The sequence below is a fragment of the Ornithodoros turicata genome, chromosome 7, assembly GCF_037126465.1.
Source record: "Ornithodoros turicata isolate Travis chromosome 7, ASM3712646v1, whole genome shotgun sequence".
Lineage (NCBI taxonomy): Eukaryota > Metazoa > Arthropoda > Arachnida > Ixodida > Argasidae > Ornithodoros > Ornithodoros turicata.
The window spans coordinates 51,756,847-51,778,598 of record NC_088207.1 but is presented as its reverse complement, the minus strand read 5'-3'; the positions used below and the strand labels follow the sequence as shown (position 1 = coordinate 51,778,598).

General features: G+C 47.4%; 3 protein-coding genes and 1 long non-coding RNA gene across 9 annotated transcripts; 3 read left to right on the top strand and 1 right to left on the bottom strand.

The window, feature by feature from the left end:
* Positions 1–1,945: 1,945 nt before the first annotated feature.
* On the top strand, positions 1,946–5,457 carry LOC135400044 (uncharacterized). Its single transcript, XM_064631788.1, has 2 exons — positions 1,946–2,393; positions 3,223–5,457. Exons 1-2 carry the CDS (start codon positions 2,117–2,119, stop codon positions 5,262–5,264), a joined length of 2,319 nt encoding a protein of 772 aa, XP_064487858.1. The 5' UTR covers positions 1,946–2,116; the 3' UTR covers positions 5,265–5,457.
* A 2,206-nt stretch (positions 5,458–7,663) lies between these two features.
* LOC135401494 (endothelin-converting enzyme 2-like) lies at positions 7,664–11,298 on the top strand. Its single transcript, XM_064633935.1, has 2 exons — positions 7,664–7,897; positions 8,072–11,298. Exons 1-2 carry the CDS (start codon positions 7,694–7,696, stop codon positions 10,115–10,117), a joined length of 2,250 nt encoding a protein of 749 aa, XP_064490005.1. The 5' UTR covers positions 7,664–7,693; the 3' UTR covers positions 10,118–11,298.
* On the bottom strand, positions 10,886–12,614 carry LOC135401495 (uncharacterized). Of its 5 annotated transcripts, none has more exons than XR_010424828.1 (6): positions 12,573–12,614; positions 12,347–12,438; positions 12,000–12,174; positions 11,491–11,572; positions 11,188–11,226; positions 10,886–11,063 (listed from the first exon to the last, which is right to left on the bottom strand). It is a non-coding gene; the product is annotated as an uncharacterized LOC135401495 (long non-coding RNA). The 5 variants fall into 5 exon arrangements; XR_010424829.1 differs by lacking the exon at positions 12,573–12,614 and having other exon boundaries at positions 12,000–12,046; positions 12,106–12,174; positions 12,347–12,566; XR_010424831.1 differs by lacking the exon at positions 12,573–12,614 and having other exon boundaries at positions 11,921–12,174; positions 12,347–12,566.
* Positions 12,615–15,586: 2,972 nt separating this feature from the next.
* On the top strand, positions 15,587–21,532 carry LOC135400043 (uncharacterized). 2 transcript variants are annotated; one of them, XM_064631787.1, is made up of 9 exons: positions 15,587–15,906; positions 15,984–16,043; positions 16,098–16,238; positions 16,404–16,470; positions 16,609–16,714; positions 18,472–18,645; positions 19,643–19,703; positions 20,327–20,482; positions 21,008–21,532. In XM_064631787.1, exons 1-9 carry the CDS (start codon positions 15,597–15,599, stop codon positions 21,448–21,450), a joined length of 1,518 nt encoding a protein of 505 aa, XP_064487857.1. In that variant the 5' UTR covers positions 15,587–15,596; the 3' UTR covers positions 21,451–21,532. The 2 variants fall into 2 exon arrangements, with proteins under 2 accessions (XP_064487857.1, XP_064487856.1); XM_064631786.1 differs by having other exon boundaries at positions 16,098–16,262.
* The last annotated feature ends 220 nt before the right edge of the window (positions 21,533–21,752 follow it).

The following is a 21,752-nucleotide window of genomic DNA, read 5'->3' as shown; positions in this document are numbered from 1 at the left end:
CGCGCTTTACTGCGGGATTATCGGATAAAAATAATTACCGTGATCGAAAAACATCCAAAACGTCGTCCATAAACAACAACCGCATTGTTTACAGACGGTTTGGCCGCCGATCACGGCCGCAGCGTTAAGGTCACGTGTGCCTTGACGTTTGCTATGACGTGCGACCAGGGCCTGTCCAGGATGCATTGCGTTCGCCCAGCACGCTTTCGTCTACGGAGGAATACATTGGATGCGACCCCTGTGGCAGGGGCTTTGTCAAGGGGCTGTCGGAATTGATATGATCTTCGTTGCATGCAGTCCTTCTCCTCGTCTGTCATTTTATTCATTTCTTCTTTGGCTCCTGCCTCTCCGATTTGTCTTGGAGAGTCACACCCGTGTTTATTATCTTCTACTTTCTTCCCTATATATATCTTCTGTTACTGATCTACTAATTTTTGCCAGTCTTTCGACCGATATTGTTGTCAATCTCTGCAAAATTTTGGAGGGGGTGCCGGACTGTACTCAAATAGTCAGAATGGTCTTGAGTCCGAGGGTGTTATTCCCACAAGCCAAGAAACTACCCGTGTTTTAGCAGAAGTACCTCTGCAGAAGCAGAAGTCATGGGACGGTGTTCCAGCCAGGGCGGGCGAACCGCAATCCGATACCTTTGTTCTACCACCGTCCGTTCTGCCTACACCACGAAATGTTCATGGCAATTTCACCTAATCTCTTTTAATGGTGGTCAGACGTTCAAGTAGATCGCCTCATGACGATGTAATGCCAAAAAGACGATGCAGGTTCATAACGGCAGTTTCCCGGAGAGCAGCCATCTTGCCTGCCGTCACCCAGTCGCCATTACAGCAGTGTGGGGACGTCATGGCCGCGCCCGGTGATACTGCGCCGAAACCGACGCGGAAGCGGCCATCTTTTGAGAGGACGAAGAAGAAGAAGCACCTGGTCGTGGAACTGCTTGCCGTATACTTGGCCACGCCCAGTCGGGCAACGTCACGACTATCTCAGGTGGGAGGGTCGCGCGTCCAGGGCCGACTTCACAGGGAACTGTGCCGAGATTTGTCTTAAAGTGTCCGAGGAAAACCCAGGGAAAACACCTAGACAGCACAGACCCGGATATATAGGGGCCATCACGAATCATATAGGTGGTGGTGCTGGTGAAAGGGGCGGGATATGTCCCCCCCCCCCCTTGGTGAAAGGTATGGTGAAAGGGCTCAATCATATAGCTAGTAGCTAATGGCTTAGCCTTGGCCAATCTCCCTTGGTGGATAACGGCCTCCGTCTGAGGTTTTTTTTTTTTTTTTGATTGGGTGTTAGCGCCGCGAAGCAACTGTGGCTATGAGCGACGTACAGATGTGGACAGACGGAGAGAGGATAGCAGGAAGGAGTGGGGGACAGGGGGTTAGTATGCGTCCTGGGCCGACTTCAGGGGGAACTGTGCCGACATTCGTCTGGAAAGTCTTCGGAAAACCCAGGGAAAACCTCAGACAGCACAGCCGGCGGTAGGATTCGAACCCACCACCTCCCAGTCTTCAGCACGACCTTGGTTACCACCAACGAGCGGACGCCTTAGCCCACTCGGCCATGCCGCTGGTACCGTCTGAGGTGGAAGAAGAAGAGGCAGAAGAAGAACAATCTCCCTTGGTTGATTACGGCCACCTGCCCTCACCTGAATCTCCCTTTGTGGATAGCGGCCACTGCCCCCCCCCCCCCGTTGGCTGAAGAAGAAGAAGATTACGGCCACCGTTTCGAGGTTAAAAAAGAAGAAGAAGGTACCCTATACTGACCAGTGATACTGACAGCTCAACGCCCAACGCAGTGGCTAACGGCCATTGCTCTGAGGTGGAAGAAGAAGAAGAAGGAGGAGGAGCTCAACGCCCGCCCGTCCCCCTGGCACTATACTCCCCTCTCATACTCCTTTTTTATATATATATATGGGTTAAGAGATGTCAGCCTAGCAAAGCTGGCTTGCCAAACCGCCCTGTGTGGCTAAGGGCCATTTCCTTTGTGGCTGAAGAAGAAGAAGAAGAAGCGAAAGCTCATCATCTCATTGGTGGTAGAAGAAGAAGAAGCTTCGATTCTGGGGTTCCATTCCGACCTGAGCTTTGAACCAGACGCGGAAGTGATGGAAGCCACGGAAATTACCCCAACAAGTAAGTCGCGCAAGAAACGGCAAAAGCGAGCTGGACGTTCCCGGGCCAGCAGTCGGAAGTCAAAGTTGTCAAGTACACGCTCCAGCGGTAAAGAAGTCAGTGGAACCAGCAAAAGATCTGGCGAAGAAGAAGATATTCATGGAGCTTCCAAGGAGACGACAAGATCCTCCAAGATAAGCATACCCTCCAAGAGCAAAGCGACCACGCAAACGCTACCCGAACAATCTACTACTGTAACAACGAAAGAGGGTAAATAGTTTTGTTCCATGATAAACTGGTCGATTTCTCTGCAGTGCCGCGGGCAATGGGAAGATCCTCGATTACTTCTATAATATGTCACTGCTGTCGCAAAATTTCAATTTTAACCAACGCGTCCAAGTTGGGCTTCTTTTTTCTTTTTTTTTTTTTGACGTAGCGTTGCCTAACCCGTGGATCCCCTCTAATTGTGTGGCAGGGCCGTGTATCGAAGAGCAGGCCTGAACGTTGTTGTACGCTATTAATGAAATACAATAACAGAAGTGTTATTATAATATTTTAATAATTATACAAGGTGTCTTTTTTTCTTAAACTATAATTTTCATTAAAAAACTACAATGGCTATAGACAACCTGTTTTCGCTTCTTCCATCTCTGGGCCGGCGTACGTTCTTGGCCATCTATTGCTCAACCGTCGAATGACTAATTACCTAAAAATCGTTAATTAACTTTTTAATTATGAAAGCTACGAAATTGTCCCAACCGAGATCATCTGTTCCTTTCGGTCACCTGATATCGTAGCCGTTTTCAGAACAAAAATCCGTTCGATAGATCGTCCGCAAAAAAATCGTGAAAGGACACCTTTTTTTTTTGTCTCCCTTCATTGCGCATCTTTGGAGACGCGTCTTTCGTTCACCCCCAGTGTGGGAGGGTGAAGGAGCACAGTAATGCCTCCGCCTCTCGTTTTCAACAAATCGGGGGCGAGAACGTTGTCATTCGTGATGATGGTTGGCTAGGAGCGTGCTATGTGGTGAAGTTCATTTTTAAGAGTGTATATGTGGCAGGGGTAGGAGTCTATACTTACTGGTTGCACACTTTTCCAGATTCAACGCAGAAGTCTAAATCCACCCGTAAAACGTTAATAGCTGCCGCCATCTTAATTTTACTCCTGGCAATCATCGCAACAACTGCTTTTTTCATCTACAAGCTTTTCACGAAGAGTGAAAGGCCGATGGTGATCGAATGCAAAACAGCAGTGTGCAAACAGATCCAAGGCCAGGTTGAAGACCAGCTAGACAAGAACGTTCATCCGTGTGACGACTTCTATAGGCACGTGTGTAGTAAGTGGGTGAAAAACAGTCGATCAACCGGATACACGCAGGACATGAAGGACTCCTATAACGACACCCTGATCACAGCTCTGACAGCCCCGAGGACAAAGAAACTTGACAGATGGGGCGCCCACGTAATGGCTAAACTGTACGAAGTCTGTCATCTTTACATGACTACTGATTCGGGCACCTTAAAGGACGCAGTAAAACAGGTCATCGACTTGCTCAACGTTAATGTCGTATTGAACGGGCAACAGCACATATTCGCGTTTCTTCTCGAAATGTCCTTAACCAAGAATATCCACTCTGTCTTCACAGTTCGATTTCATCGTACCGCGAGATCGTACTACTTACGTTTCGATCTTGGATACTCTATCCATTCGAAGATGTTTGGTCTCTTCACGGATGACTTCGCAGACACCAGCAGCGCTTCGCCGCTTCGACGCAATATGATAAGTATGGTGTCCGAATTTCTGAATAACCCTCAAGTCAACTCTAACATCAGCGCGGACACGCTCTTAGACCTAGATGCCGAGATTCACGAGCTTCTGAGAGCAAAGGGCATCGTGGTACGGAAAACCTTCAAGGATTTGGAGAAGCTGACATCGCCCAAGACCACGCAACAGATTATCGAAGTCGTCAACCACAACGCACCTCCCGACTTTAGAGCAGACTTCAGCAGTCAGATTCACTTCGCGGGCCTCCGATCTCTTCTGGGTATCCAATACATTCTCACAAACAAATCTGTTGGACTGCGGGACCCCTACCACCTGGTCAACATTGCGACCGATCTCCTCCGGTTCACGGCGTTCAAGGACATAGCCAGGAAGGAGCCCAGACTATATTCCGAAGTATGCCTTCGTGCAACAAGAATTGCTCTCACCAATACCTGGCCCTTTGTGATAGCTCGACTGACCGGACATCTGGAGAGCGGGAAGGCCGCCAAAGAGCTTGGGGTACGCGTACGGAGCATGATACTGGCCACAACAGTCTTCCAGGAGTTTGACCAGGCCTTGCGAGAAGAGGGGAAGGAGAACCTGAGAAGTACGACTTTGATTACCTATGAGCGTGCAGAAGCGGAGAAGGTCTCCGAACACGTTGATTATACGTTATGGAGACCTGAAGGCAACCGGCTGTTCCCGGTTTATGTGGAAGCCGGAGACAAAGAGAAGCTTGTGCTCCAGACGGCGTATCCCGTCGAGTGGGCGATCAGTGCCACCAAAAGCCAATTTCGATCCGAAGTAAAGTTTCTCGAAAATGAAAGACTCCTGACGGTGCCCACTGCCTTCCAAGACGCACCCCTTTTCTATTCCGAACATGTCAGTGAGATTCCTCATTACATCAACATGGCAACGCTGGGATCCTGGATCGCCCAGGAAATGGTACGTGCTTTGATTGTCCCACTTAAGGGATCAGAAAAATCGACGTCCACCCTTCACGAGTCCCTGGCATGCGTGAAGAAAGTTGCTGCACTTCAGGGTCTGCAGTTGTCAGCCGTCACTGGGCCTTCCCTGTGGGAGAACAGAGCCGTTCTGTGGTATTATGCTTTTCTCATCGTTTACGAAGGAATGAAGCAGTTGGTGATCAGCTCTGGCGAATCTGAAACGGGTGACATTTGGAAAGAGACCCAGCGTTACCTTTTCATCCGCTTCTGTATGCGATCGTGCACGTCAGGGGGCAACGCAGAGCCGCCCCTAGCCTTCAGGGAGAGCTGCCTGGTTCCAGTTATGAGCAACCCGGATTTCGCCGCTGTCTTCGGTTGTACCGAGAGGAACGCCTTCAGGACGGACGTCTGTGTCTTCAAACACACCTGAACCCGTCCTACCACAAATGAAATTACACGTGCCGTCATCATCTCCGAGCAGTCTATGCTAACACGTATATAGTTCATTGTGTTGAAACTTGTGGAGCGGTTCGGTGAGAATACTTTACCAACCGTATCACATTTATGGTCACCGAGTCTGATGACACTGTAGGGTCAAATGGCAATTACATATAGTTATCTCACGAAGGTGTCTGTTTCACTCACTATGTTCGTTAGTAAAGTGTACACGTCTACATGGATGAATGAACAGAACCCAGCATTGCGCGTAGGTTTCTTATATGGCACTAAACGCGATTTGTAAGGAGATGTAGAGTGGTGCCATTCAATCCATGCTAGGATCTAGGTATAGCTCGAAAATGAGACGAGGACGACTGCTGCTTTCATAAAGTCGTTCGTTTGCCGTTGTAGTGCGAATCGTCAGCTCCAGACAAAGAGATGTACATGCTCTTCAATTTGCTCATTTGTGCACAAGCATGAATGAGCGTAGGAGTGCGTAAGCGAAACACGAGCCGGCCAAACTCCCTTTGCGGATCATGCTATTAGACAGGTAAAAAGAGTGAACAGAATTAGTCAAGATATTAAATTTCCGGCGAAAGAGCTGTCTGTATTGCAAACTGCATAGGATGGGACATGCGCAATGCTCGCCCACATCACGCTTCAAAAATAGTAGTGCTCTCGCCCTCAAAACGAAGAGCACGGTCTTACTGCTTCGTCTCTCTCCCTGGCGAACACGAAAGAACGCGGATACGAATGATGATGTTGACGTTGATGTTGATGATTGGAGCTTTAATGAAGCATCAAAGGGCAGATACGAAAGGAGAGGCGCCGCGTGCTTGGTGGCCGTGCGCATCTTTGTAAATTCTCCATCCAAATTCGATATTCAAGATTTCCCATTCTTCGTGGGGCAGAAGAAACAGAAGTCGACTGGTCAGTCGGTCGGTCGGTCGGAACCGGTCGTGCGCGTACGCGGCCGTCCCCTAGCTGCCTGCATTGTCCGTGTGATGAGACAATGGATCATTTCTTTCCCCGCTGCCCCTTTTATTCGTCTATCTGCATCCTGTTCCGCATCAGCATCTTTCATGTTCCCTTACCGCTATCCTCCACCTTGTCTTTTGGTCGTACCGCGGACCCCCGCCCCATCGGCCATCTTCCATGCAGTAGTATCGTTCATCTCGTCATCCCGTCTCTTTTAGCCCCTGAACCTCCCTTGCACTGACACATCGACCCGTGGCCAATCGTTTTTGACTGTGCGCCACACCAGTTAGAAGAAGAAGAACGTGGCCAATTGCCAGTGAGCGATATGCGCAAGTTTCCTGGCGTCCTCAGAGTCATTGGTATCCATTTTGGTTCGGCTTGCCCCTCCTCATATTCGCAACGTCATAATCACGTGGATTCCTGGCCACTGCGGACTCACCCTTAACGAAACCGCTGACACCCTCGCTAAAATGTCCCTCTCTGGAGAGATTCTTCCTCTCCTCCCAGTACTTGCTCGCACTTCTGTTGCCAGGTACAGACGGCTCACAAGTCTATCTCGAGCTGCCCCCCCACGCCCGCCATATGAACATCTCGTCTTTTCGTGGAACCCTAACCTCTGCAGCTCCAGGCAGACAGAAGTCTTGGTGACGAGAGCTCGATGCCTGGCGCTGCCGCTAAATTTTTACCTCCACCGTGCTGGTCGGTCTTTGTCCCCTGCTTGTTCCCACTGTGGCCAGGATGAAACAACTGAACACTTTTTGCTAACCTGCTCTCAGTTCGACCAATACGCCGCAGGTATATCTGGACACCCTTACGCTTGTTAGGAGCCCCACTCTCATTGGCGTCAGTGTTGTCTCTCGGAGCATCACACACTGCGCTATGTCATAGGGCTGTGGTAGCGGGTCTTGCTTCCTACATCGTGCTCTCCAACCGCTTCTAGGCACTTCCTTCCTACTCTCATACACTTTCACGTACACACACATTCATACAGTCATCATGTTGGCCGTGTATAATCGCCATACGCATACTCCTACATATGTGCATATCCAGTTCCTGTATTAGCCATCACACGTCATATATGTCATAAGTTACTTTGATCTGACCTGGCCTTAGCCCCTATCATTACTGCACAAACATAGACAAACATCTCTCGCCCCTTTTGTCCTGGCCAATCTCCCTTAGTGGCCCAAGCAGCAAAATGCACTGAAAGTCGGGTGCAATAGGGGTGGACGGGTAGATTAAAGGCCTTGAACAGAATCATGAAACTACAGAACATTGATAAGACACATACCGTCCACCCCTAATGCACTCGACTTCCAGTACATTGTGCTGCTTGGGGGCTCACGGCCATTATCTCATTGGTAGAAGAAGAAGAAGATATGCGCCACTTTTGACGAAGGAGAAGAAGCACAAATAGCGCGTGCTATCGCATTCCAATTTGGGATGCCACCGAGGATGCGGCCACCCGTTCGTTGTTCGTGGGCCTCGCGAGGGATTCAACCTGCGACATCTGAATGCCACCCCAATACGTGTCGTCGTTTATTCTGTACACGTAACTGGACCATATCTTTCCCACTGTCTGCCTGCCGCACTGACACAAGGAAGGCCATTAAGGGACGCCCGTGGATAATGCCGCCCGAGACTACGGTATGTTGAGGTTTGGTCTCGCACTTCTTGTCCGTATCTTGCAGTAGAACCGTTGAACCATTCGCGCGAGTTCACTGGTGACAGTGTTAGGAAGCCAATTTAATTTTTTAAAGTAATTCAGCCAAGTTGTACCAGAATCGAAAGCCGAAACAATGTCCTTTTCATTTCTGCCAGAAACAACAGAGGAAACAGAAGCACGTGCTGTCTCTGTCCTCATACGGCCTTCATGAAACGCTATCCTCCTACAAGCACCTGGACGCAGTACCCACAGTATGGCAGAAGTGGAAGACCGCAGCGCAGTGTGTGGCTGCTTTCGCCATGACAGCCGTCATGGTGGGCGCCTTGCTCTTCTGGCATCAAAGACCATATCGCGAAAAAGATTATCTCGTCTGCCGAACGCAACCCTGCATGCTTTACGCGGCGATACTCAACGGCTCCATCAACCGAAACCGAAACCCCTGCGACGACTTCTACAGCTACGTCTGCGACGGCTGGGACAGGAAGCATAACGATCCGATTTACTGGGGTCACGTGGTCGACTTCAGCTTCCGACTGATCGAGGTCCTCGAGTCGAAAGACATACCCATCCGCAGCCAGAGCGCTGTCGAGAAAGCGGCCAAGTTCTACCAGTCCTGCAAAAGAGCCAACGGAGGTGGCCCAGGAGAGATCGTCGCGTTTCGGTACCTCTGGAGAAAATGTGAAGTTGATTGGCCGAGAGCAACTCGGAATGCCGACGTATTTAAGACGGTGATCTTACTGCGCAGGACTTTTCAAGAAGAAAGCATTATCAACTTCGATGTGCGCCAGTTCCAAGACGGCCCCCGTTTGTACGTATTCTCAGGTGACGATCTTGCGGTGTTTTACAACGTCAGCGTCCTTATCAAGGCTGCAAATGGTTACCAAGATTATTTTGAGAGCATTCAGAATATACTCAAAACACCAGGGACCTTTCAAGGGGACTTACAACCGTACGGCAGGTTCTTGGAAATAGAAAGCGACATTCAAAATGATCTGCACGTCAAACTCGATAAAACCGCTACGCCAATAACGGTGAATTTTTCCGGGCTTCTCAATCTTACTCCTCACGTACCAGTCGTCCGATGGTTACATGCATTCGCCTTACTCGACATTCCACGGAGTACGCCCATTGACGTCGCCAACGTAGCCTACTTGCGAGCACTCGACGACCTTTTCCTACGAGTTGGTGAGACTGAACTGCACCGTTACGTGGGCTGGCTCAACGTCCAACAGATGGCACCGTTCATCAACCGAGAACTCGTCGAAGCTGTCAGCGATATCCCGTCACGCGCTACGGACATAGCGATAGCTTCCTGTTTGTACCGCACGGAGGCCTTCATGGGGTGGGCCACATATGCCAAGCTTGCTGCGCAGATATTTACCAGCACGACCAGGCAAGAGCTTCACAGCCTAATAAAGAACATCGGCGACACTGCTGTCGACAAGATCATGTTTTCCTGGTTGCCGCTGAAGAAGGCTCTCATGCGATACACTTTCAAAGCTTGGCGCTCCGACCTGATGAAGTACCCAGACAGGTTCCCCAACCCGGAGAGCCTCGATCCGATCTTCGTCAACGTTACAGACATGGGAGATCATCTGATGGAAAACTGGGTGAACCTCGTTCGAGGACGAGCAAGGACCGACGCCACCAAACTGAAGTTGAACAGTCCTCACTTCGTTCCTGTGTCGCTCCGGAACGTCGACTACGAATTTTACGTCCAGGAGGACGGAAGAGTAAGACTCCCTCCATACGCTGCTACCGTGCCGCTGTACGAGTACGAAGTCAGTGAACCGGTCAAGTACGGAGGGTTGGGCTTTCTCTTGGCCCATTACGCGTTCGATATCCTCAAGTACCATAATCCGAGCCTCGCAAACAACAGCCCGAGCTGCCTGGATCTAGCAGGCAGCCCTTACAAGGATGAGACCATACTGAGATCCGCTGTTTCCTTGGACATTGCGCGGGACGCGTTCTCACGCCGATCGTCCACAGACATACGTCTACCGTTTCTGCGAACTTTGACGGGCAAACAGATATTCTACGTAGCAACCTGTTTCCTCATGTGCGGTCAACAGGACCGTAGTTTTTACGTGCGAAGATGCAACGAGCCTCTTAAGCACAATGCCGCATTTGCGAAGGCTTTCTCATGCAGAAGGGGCAGTCCAATGAGAAGCAGACGGAAGTGCGATTTCTTTACGACGTGAGTGTACTATAGACCAGTTGATAAGTTGATGCTCAGAATAATTTATAATATAAGTTCGTGATGACTTGTCTAAGGGCGTCCTGTGGCTGTATTCATTCGAGTGTGTCTACGGTGGGGAAACAGATGGATTTCCATATCTAATCCTTACCTAAATCTTATCTAAATCTAATCTTTCAACTGCTTCGCGGGAGACAAAAATGGGGAGTAATTGTAATCAAAGGAACTGAAGTTGAGTGACGCTGCATGTGTGTGACGCTGAGCGTGAACTGTCCCACTCCCAAAAAAAGTGTGATCTCGGCGGTAATCTCAGCTTATTTACCCGAAGTCGCCACGCTGAGTCCAGGGGGCCAGGGGTCCGAAGTAATCGACCTCGATTACGTACTTTGTCTCGTCCATCATTGGTCGTTACGTGAAGGTGTGAAGAACAGGAACGAATGTTATGCGCCCTCAAAAAAGCTCTTGAATCTTCCAGCAGGAAGAGTGAAGAGTGCAGAATCAAGAGTGCTCGACGATTGGTCGAAGGAGCGTGACATTCTCTGTTCTTCACGCCGCCTTCACGTAACGACCGAGAATCGAGGTCGATTACTTCGACGAGAATAGGGCTCTTTCTAAAAATTTCTAAAATTTCTAAAAAAGTTTCTAAATTTTTTTTTCTAATTTCTAAATTTCTACAATTTCTAAAAAAATTATAAAATTTCTATAAAAAATCTAAAAAAAATTTCTAAAAAAAATGGCCAAGCTCAGCAGGCACTTGTCCGTTGAGGCGAGGTTCAAAACGAATGGTTTATTTTCTTTTGACGCTCCTTGGTCTTGTCAGCATCATGGAGTGCACTTGCAGTTGGCCTTGTTCAAGCTGCCGCAGTAACCTCTCCAGTTGAACGTCGCCCTGCAGTGGTTGTTGCATTCATCCTTGTCTTCAGGACAGCCATATGGATGATGAGTATTGTCTATATGATGAGTATGATATGGCAGATTAATAACTATGGTAAGTATGAATAGGTACAGCGCGTGAATTGTGTGCGGTGCCTGGGTACAAATGTTACGCAGGGTAGACGTATCGAAAGTACTCACGCAAAAGTAGTATATCAGCGGTTGTCACGACTGCGAAGCCTGTAACATAATGAGAGGGGTTATATTGCACAGTCTCTCGTGTTTAGTACCCGGTATTTATTTCTGATGCTCATCTGTATCTGTAATATATCTCATCTGTAATATTTCTACTATGACAGTAGCCCCGTTAGAGAGCAAAACCTACAAAGGCTGCGACATATTTGATAAATTGGAACCACTATGCTGTAACGCAGATATGAAAAAATAAAAATGCATACATTGATGTTTTCGTTATGAGTAAAACATGAACACTCAAGTACTCACTCAGAACAAGAAAGCAAATGACCTTAGAAGGAAAGGAAGCCATCCTCCGCACGTGAACTTTGACAGTCACTTCAGCAGGCGACTGAAAAGAGCGTACGAGGAAACATGCATGTGTATAAACGTATAAAAGTATAGCCCACATGTCCTGACAAAACATATCTGAGATATGCTGGAATGGCCCATACAACCCCGAAAGAAACCTCACTCTAAGAAAAGAGGGTGTGAAATGGTGGTAACTTCTATAGTTACCACCTAGGTCAACATAGCGTCTGATAATGGGTGTAAAAGAGTGGTAAAAGAAATTACCGTATATCGAAATTGCTACAGAAAGGCGTACGCCCCGCTCGCTCACCGAATCAGAAGCGGCAACTTATATGTAGCAGGTAGAACTTTGCAACCTTTTAGGCACAACATATGCGACAACTCTTACCTCCTAAAAGGTGTAACTGCTGCACCCTCTTTTCTGAGAGCGCTGCACACTAAAATGAACACCACACCAAATAACTTACAGTACGTTGAGAACGTGTAGCGTGTTGCTGTTCGTGACGCTCAGCACCTAAGGCGAAGCCCAATACATCAAGAACAACAAGGAAGTAAGGATACCAAGCCACGTACAATAGTTGCAAAGTACAGGTGCTTGCTAACGAGAACAGGCGTTACCGGACGTTCTGCCTAGACGGCCATCTGAGATCATATTATAAAAGTAACTATGACTAAACTGAAGACAGCTGCATAGCTTTTAAAATACCCCCTAAAATAGCATGGTCACAGGCAAACGCTGTGACGCCTGCCTTTAGCGATGTCCATCGCGCTGAACCACAAAGCTTGGTCAAGACAACGTGAAAGAAGAGAGTACCTTGTTAAACCAGAGGCGCGGTCAAGCACGCAGACATACAGGATCCGTTTCTTGGAACCTAAGGTGGGCTGTTGCCGTGCAGAGTTGGGCTGCTGTTTGCAGGGGAAGTGACCAAGGCCGAAAGTTGATAGTTATAAAATATGCACCGGTGAATAGGGTTGCCTGTCTTGCCCAGGACAATACTTGGTCATGAGACAGCATCAAAGACAGACGAACTCGAACGCACCCAAACTTCCTTCCAGAGTGTGCACTCTTTTCCTGCTGCCGCTTTAACAAAGGGAAACACTGCAGGTGCATATGCATCCTGCCAGTCAGTTATTTATACATTTCAAACAGTAAGGCGGGACAAGCGACATTCGTCTTGCTTCCTGTGTTTGCAAAAAAAAATGTGGCAAAGTAAATGAGGACTTCGCTCCAGACAAACCACGGTTCAGAATGATATCGCTTTGTCCCCTATAATTTGCTGGGACGAAGGGCGCAAGGCAGTTTTGTTACACTTTGCGTATACACGTAAAGTGTTACCGAAAAGCGTATGCCTCCCGTTGTCAGCAATCAGAAGACGGAACGATGTGGTCCCCCCTGACTGGAATTTGGAAATTGCATTTGTATTGTAATTGAATTTGGAAAGAGTATAAGACGACCTCAGTACAACAAAATGTTATCTTTGACCGATACCGGGTGAAGTCTCGAACTGCATACACTTTCGGCTTGCACGACTGACTAAGAAATGGCGTTGATGGTATCTGTTAATTGAGTTTGAGGTGGTGGCAGGGACAGGAACACAAAACCTCCTCAAGCTCAAGGAAATGATACCACCAACAGCACTCAACTACCTCAATCGACTACCTCAGCACTTTCTACGGGAGTCCTGTTTGCGCACATGAACATTCGCTAAATTCTCGCGAATGTTCATGTGCGTTGGTTGGTTCGTCTTCTGCGTTCTGTTGGAGCACATGCTATGTCAGCCTTCCGTGTGCCTGCCACGTGTCCCAGGACCGTAGACTTGTATACCTGTTGACCTTCATCCGTTTATAAATTGATTAGTGTCTGCGTCTTGCTTCGTTCAAAATAATAAATAAATGATACACGTTTCATTGAGTTTTATTTGATTGTGAGCGCACGGGAGACTCTTCTCTCGGTGCTTTGTGTTGCGGCCTTGTTCGGCTTTATCCACGACACTTGCACTCGTCCCTGTGGGCACCGCCGCAATAACCTTCGAAGCCAAAAGTGTCTACGCAGTGCTTCCGACACATAGCGCGGTAGCCGGGACAGCCGTAGGCGTGCTCCGTGTTATCTAAATGGAAGAAAAAACGAAAACACCTTTTTTTGAATGATGATGATGCTTGAGGTGTTTATAATCGCGCGAGTGAATGAAAGGAAAACGTGCGTAATGGTTTCAAGGATAACAACGTCTTCTATGTGTGACAAATATGAAAAATACTCACGCACACTTCGTAGCTGAAAAGCTGTTGCCGTAACAACGGCACCTGCAATACAATATAGGCAGAGTTGGCGTGCGACCAGAAAATTGTGGCCCTGGCAAGGCAAACGTCTGCTTCTACAGATAATTCTCCCTGCTCTGTACAAGTATTTGTCAAGACGAGGTATTTAAACCGTGGTTCTTTTTTGTTCTTTTTGCAATTTTTGGAGCAAACGTTTAAGAAGGTCTTTTCCGGCATTTCCACGGCGTTTGGCCAACCTTACAGTCCAACCCATACTCACTCAGAACAAGAAAACAGACGAGAGAAAAACGGAGAGGAGTCATTGCTGGGGTGTTACCGCTCACTTCTTCCCAAAGTACAACTGGAAATAAAAAGGAAACATTTTAAGAGACAGCCAACGCAAATAGTGGTATAGTACAATTCCTTATTCATCGAGGATAAACTTGGTTTCACCATGGGTCGCCTCCTTAACGTACCAAAGTGCTAAGTTGGGGTAGTTGGTGTGACATTACTAGTTTAGGCTGCCAAGGGGGACGTCGGACAAAGTAGGAGACACGACAACAGAAACAGCTTACTCTCAACTCTCAACTTCAACTCTCATTGTTGAAACAGCTTGCTCTCAACTCTCAACTCTCATTGTTGAGAGTAAGCTGTTTCTGTTGTCGTGTCTCTTACTTTGTCCGACGTCCCCCTTGGCAGCCTAAACTAGTAACGCCTCCTTAACCCTACAGAGAATCAGTGTATCCAAGTGTGTTTGCTTCCAAGGATCCAAGGATGTCGGATCCTGTACACAGGATCCGACATTCTTCTGGTATCGTCGTGTGCCGGTGCGGACGGCATGTTACTTATTTACTGTAGACGGTTCGCTCTCTTCCGATTGGGTATCCAGAGGTACCCCAGTCCTTTGATGCGCAGAGTCGCACCTACCAAAGGCTAGGGTACTTGAAGTGAACAGCTATATTGTTCAAATATCGTTGTGTGCTGACTTTGTCATAACTGCTCCGGTTTGCAGTTTAGCCAACGCAAATTTTTCATGTCCCATGCGAATTTCGAGTCACGTACATGTGGCACGTCACCACTATATTTCGACGAGTCCCAAGTCAGAGAGAGAGAGAGAGTTATGCCCATAACCAGGCACCGATTCAATAGCCCGTATCTGTTGTTGCCAGCCTAGCAAGAGACGTGACACACCCATTGTGAAGGAGAAGCTTTTTGGAGACCCAACTGGACCAGTATACATAAGTCTTAAAACACTGTAGAGATATCGCCAAGGGTATATACCCGCTATCCGTTGGCATTCTGTGGTGTCGCCTTGTGCGTTGAGGGAAAACAGTAACTTTACAACGAAACTTCACTCACCGTATGGTTAAAGTCGAAGAACTGTTGTTGTACGAACGACTGTTCAGTACGATATCCCCGTCGCAGTTCTCGACGCAGCACTATATCCTGTTATTTCTCGAGCTATTCGATAGGTTACTTGCTTCCTCCGCCTTAATTGGCCAAACAGCGGAAGCGTATGCGTCCTGTTTGGTTCACAGAAGAAATTGTCTCAATCGCTGTTCATTTTCCACGTCGGTTCATGAGCACACGCCTCTCATTGAGTGCGTTCTGTCTCCTGATACGTTGCTAACGGAGCGCGTAAACCTTTTTGCGACAGTGTCCCAACTTTAGTTAAGTCACTCCAAAGGTTTGTAAGTAATTAAATAGAAGCGAAATAAAATGTAACCCACAAACACGCGCGCGTCACCTTGCAGCGTCATGCTCGAGCAGCGTCACGTGCAAGGAGGATGAAATTTTCATTCCTGTGCATGTGGTCCTTGCTTATGGTCATGGTAACAGATGCTCACACTTCCCTATATTTATCCAAGAAAGTGACAACGCACCGCGTTCGATTAGGAGATCCCTTCAGGCTCCCATGCACTGTCCATGAAGGAGTCAAAGTCTCGCACGTCACCTGGAACCGTGGTACATCCGGTCAAACGCGGAACCATCAGGCATCGACTGGTCACCTCTGGTTTCCTACCATTACGCTTGATGCGAGTGATACCTATGACTGCACCGCTGTAATCAAGACAGGAAAAAGAGAGATATTGGCGAGAATCAGGCACGATTTACAAGGTACGAGCAGGTACAGGGCGGTAGGCCTAATGTCGTGACACGAAACGTCTTCTGCACGTTCTGTTTTGTCATTGCAGTGTACGTGGCAGAACGCAATCGGTGCGCACGCGGCTACACTTTCGACAACGGGCGTTGTTGTAAGACTTCTTCTCTACTTGCTGCTGTATTGTACTTGACCCATTGATTTGCAGACGTGTGCAGACCTGGAACGTTCAGCCCTGGAGGTCAGTTCAGGCGGTGCATCCCATGTGACTATGATTCATACACACCTTACCATGGTTCTGGATCCTGTTTCTTGTGTCCTGCATGGAAAAGAACGTTCAAGCAAGGAGGCGCGTCTGTCCTTGAATGTGAAGGTAAAGGTATAGCAAGAAATGTGTTCAAAACTCTACACCCTGTCGTGGAATGTAACGGAAAAATACCGTTAGTTTTCCTTTGATGCTGTTTATGAACACCAAGGTTATTTGCCGTGGTGAAAGGCGAGCTTCTCGTTTCAGTGAGCTTCGTTGTCTATGCCTATCTCTGTGGCATCTCTGCTGTCATATGCCTGGTGCTGTTCATCGTGTAAGCCCCTCTCCATTTGACTTTTCTTTCACTTTTTGTTTTTAAAACCTATTTGGCTTGATAACTTCAGAGTCCGCAATCACTGTAATGGGTGCATTACGACATTATCTACTTATGTCATTATCTCCATACGCTCAGGACGACCACGATCTACGCTAATGCTGTGGATAGCAAGAAGACTATCCTCAAAGAGGAACCACTATCGCGAAGAAGCAGCTACCAAATGAGTCTCAGCAAGCTACAAGTAAGATTCTGGCTTGCATAACGTCAGGCTCAAACTTGTCCGTGATAGGTTAGAGGCAGGGGCCGATTTAGGGGGAGGTGGGGGTCCGAATGTCCTGACCCCCCTCAATTCCAGTCGTTACATAAAGTATCAATTGACCTTGGTAGTATAATAGCATGGTTTCCAAGGCAGGACCCCCTCAGAAATATCCTGGATCCTCCGCTGGTCAGAGGAATACTCTAATCCAGTATCCCTAAACCAGTACCAGTACTTATAACCTAAACCAGCAACCGATAGACACTAAAGGAAGGCCAAGGTGGTCCGAATAGCACGGAACTATAGGTAGACAATGGACGATGACGTGCCGTTCGTTTCCAAGACTTTGTTCAAGAACTGCAGAGTGGCTGCGTGCATATTATAAATGCATCTACAACCTATTATAACTGCAGTTATTTTTATTCAATCAGCATTTAAATACCTGTATATTTCGAGCTTTGAACAGCATGCAGCCTATACATAGAATACTGCAAGCAACATTTCAGGAAAACGACACAAGGAAGGCAGTGTGTCCTATTATGACGAGGATACTGTAGAATATACATGGTGTTGTTGTTTTTAATATCCATCGCAGAATTTTTTTAAAATCTAAAAAAATATTTGCATCTATAAAAATCTATAATTAGGGCCTGACTTTTTAGGGTTAAACCCGTATCCGCCCGATATTTACCCCCCGAACGAAATCTGTAAAAGTCGGGTTTAACCCGAATCTACCCGAAAACATCCGGGTCGCGTGGCACACTCATAAGCGTGCATTAAAATAAAGTTTGATAACATTGCTAAACATTAGTTCCATGTTAAGACAAATTTTTATTAAACAAAAAAAAATCACCCGAATACACCCGAATTCCTGACGACAGAATATGCCGTAACGGGATTTAACCCGAATACACCCGAATTTTCGAATGAAAAATATCACCCGATATTTACCCCCCGAATTTGGCCAAAAATAAAACCCGAAAAAGTCAGGCCCTATCTATAATCTATAAAAATTCACGCACGTCGCGCTTCAGGATTTTTTAAACGTGGAATGGCTTTCAAAGAGGATTGTCTCCCATTCTGCTATCTCGTTTTTTGGCCGAAATCTCCTAATTAAATAATTAATTAATGAATTTTAGATAATTAGCCATATTATAGTTGCATACTTTCTTCGTGAGGACGTCCGCCTGACCGCAAAAACGACATCTATGCTATTCTCGTAGCTTTTTTATTTTAAAAACTATAAAGGATTGTTTAAAAAAAACTGCTTATACAGAATGCAAGCAAGCTGGCGTAGTCTAATCGTTTGTAACATTTCCCTGAGTCTGGGAAGACAGCATAGAGGACAGACACAAACGGGCAGTGCGAGACTGATTCAGTTGCTAAATCTCATCGATGTAAAATAAAAAAAGGAAAACTAGTAGGCGTATCACACTCGACGAGATATTGGAGCTGTAGACCCTATAGGCAAACTCCATTGCCGGTGCAGCTTACAATACTGGTTCTTTTGAAACAAAGTAAATCGGAGGGGGAGTCCTCCTCCGAAAACTTTACTTTGCGTCCTGAGTCCCTTCAGCAGCATTTACATCCATAATTGCTGGCTCGCTTCCCGGAGGGTAGCGTAACGAAACTGACGCGACATATTAATCACTCAAATGGTTCCTAACCCTCACTGTGGCCGCGGGATGACCCTCAGCCAGTAAAGGGAATCACAATCACCGCCTGTTTCATTCTTTTTGCAGAAACGATGCCTCTCAAAAACGCCCGATGCTCCACCTTCTTACCGGCCGCAGTCGAGTGTGAAATATAGTAAAATAGCCCCTTGTGCTGAAATGACTTTCGAACCGAAGGGAAAGCTGTCGCAGAGTACAGTGCCAGCAGTGCAAGCGAGGCCGTCAAAAAGCACGCAAACAGAGGTATGGCAGCGCACAGAAGGTGCGGCTTTTATAGTAGTACGATCTTGCGTCGTCACGCATAAATTCTACACGCCGTTTAAATATGGAACTCCTGTAACGTGCGAACAAAACCGGTGCCGACCGTGGCATAAATTGCATATAAGTCAATAAAGGGGTTGGGACACTTTCACATATGTGGTTCATTACATCATGGGTGCATTGTACTACTATTTAGTGACTCTACATTGTACTGCACGCAGGAATACCGAAGAAACAAGAATTATTCTTCTACGTGTCTTACTTAGCGCGATACAAGCCCTCGAACACAGACCCTAGCAAAGCGCAGACGTCACAGCGCTAAGAGTTGCGCCCATTCCCATTGGCAGCCTCAAGCACATGACTTCTCGTGCACTGCCTTTCTGGCGGCAGCGAGGGCTGTGATGTCAGAGCCGCATGAATTTCGGTATTCCCAGTGCCCATTGTGCCCATTTTCTCCGCTTATATTACCCTCTTCGCTGTGAAACTTCGACGTGGAGCTGTATTCCATTGCAAGTCTTGCAGCAAAGACGGTAACAGACACGTAGAAAATCTTCCGAATACAAACTCATTCGGCTCTGACATCACTGAAGCGCCTCCTTCCGCCAGTGAGGCGGGTCACGGCCCTATGGGGTGCCTGAATATTGGGTCTGTATATTGCAAGCTACGACACATATAAATGGCGTGCATTACAATGCGTACATGATGTAATGCGTGGCCAAATACGGCAAGTATGGACATTCATCACCACTACCACATGATGTGATGAACCACATGTGCAACAACCTCTCTAATACTCTCTAACCTTTAAGTTAGAACCCGTGACAAGATCATTTGACAAGATATTAGGCAGATATTAAGTTAAAGCATTGCTTACTTTTATTCGATGTCTGCGGAGCATTTAGAATTTACGCGGCTCGAGAATGTCGGCAAACGATTAGGCATATTACTCTCCATCACACCAATCTCAATCTAATCGCAGCCCTGTGAACCATGCAATTCCTCGAGGGCCGTTGACGAAGGTATTCAGACAGAGCACGCAGGTGAGCTCCTGACCCACTTGCACTGCATTTATCGTCGCACTTACTCACTGACTACAGTTTAAAGAGCACCGAAGACACCTTGAACTCTTTTTTCTTTACCGCGTGATATGAACGTACTACCCTCAGGAAGGAACTGCAATGCAAAATATTGCCTTTTGGAAGCCGGCATATCCTGAGAAAATTAGTTTGCAAGGCGGCAGTCTCTCCCAGCTCCTTCTGGCGTGTTGTGACGTCAGATGATCCTAGCACTTTTATTGGCTGCCAATAATCGTCTGCTACGGCGCGGGAGCAAGGCGACTGGTCGACTGACATGCTTCAGGTGTGGGACGCGGGCAGTGCCGAACACAATTGCAAAAAGAAAGAAAAAATGAGACGCGTTCCTCTCTATTGGGCAGACGACTTGACGTCACAGACTGTCAGCCGAGGGAAGCAGCTTCCATCACCCGCGAGAATGAGATCTCTCTCGCGCACCAGAATTGCGCATTGCATTCTACTTTTTGTGCGAATATGCGTCCTGTGACTTGTAAGCCTCATAACCTATTGCCTTCCAAGCTCTTTTAACTTTGAGCAAGAAGTAATGCCTAAAGATTTTATACGTGGTATACTTTGTTGCCATGTTGCAGAGAATTTTGAGAAAAGGCGCCCCAGTCCTAGTCGCAAAGGACACGCACCTAAGCAGCACGATCGTGCAGAAATCTTCAAAGAACTGCTTCGAAAGACGAAAGAAAACGCGAAGCGTCTGGAAGTTCGCAAGAATACTCCACAGCCCGCGCACTATGGTACGTACTGCCCACTGTTAGAAGCACTGTACAGCATACATAGTGCCGGTTACTGTGGTAACGAGCCTTCCATTGACCATGTCCATACGTTACGGTACTTGTTACAGTACAGTAGTTACACCGGTCGTCGTTGTCAATTGAACCGTTATTAAGTTACCGTTAAGTCTGTAATGACGGTACAGTGCACAAGGTAGGTGCATGGTCAGTATTGAAATTCAGCCGGCATTTAAAAAAAAAATTCTTGAAGAAGACAGAACCTGGTCCATGCCTTGCGTGATATCGTCACTAGTCCAGCGAATGGCCGTTATGCTAAACGGTACTAAAAAATATTTGAGAAGGTATGCTGGGCTGTACGTCAAGTGCGTTGAACTACATTGATACTAAATGTCAGGACTTGTTGACAAGTTGAATGTATTTCCGCAATAATCTTATATTTTACATCAGGGTCCGCTTGTATATGAACGTTGACGAAATTCCTTCGTGGCGCGATTTAGACATACAAGTAAAGTTTGCTTCCACTTCCAGAAGCCCCAGAAAAGAAGCAGACATCATTCCGATCATGCGTGACACGGCTTCCCCGGGAGGACTTTCGTCGACCTTACGACACGGATTATTCTCCGAACCTTTCGCCTCAACGAAACGTCTTCTACAACAAGCAGAGATACCAGGACATAGAGACGTCTGTTCGCTCCAGCGAAGTCCACGACTTCTTCCGCCATTTGAGCCCCGAACGTCCATCACCATCCATAAGCCCAGAAAGGAAGCAGTTCCTTCCCAAGTACGATCACTATGGTGACGATATGGCATCGAGCGGTGACGAGTTCCAAATACTGAAGACTCGACACGTCCATTCGATGCCCGGCATGCGGAGGTATCCAGGAACGGGAAGGAACTGGATTCTGGGGAAAAGTCCGGATGACTACGCCAAACATAAGCAGCACGGTCCAGGTCATTATCCGCCTCTGTGAAATGATGACTGATGATGCATACTGCATGATGATTACTGATGATAAATGATACTGCAGTGCCCGCTTTTCGGGCGAAGTGTCACCGCTGGCTCGTCAATCGTGATATTGTCCCTATTTATGCATATATCCAAAAAGTGCAAGTGAGTCTACTTGACGAATGAAGACTTACATTTACCATTGCTATTGTTGATTTTCGCAATCAACCATGGGCACTCCGAGAGGGGGTCAAGGGGGTCCATAGCCTCAACGTCACCTGTGGAAATTGCGCGCTCTTTACTTGCAGGTCGTCATATTCATACTTC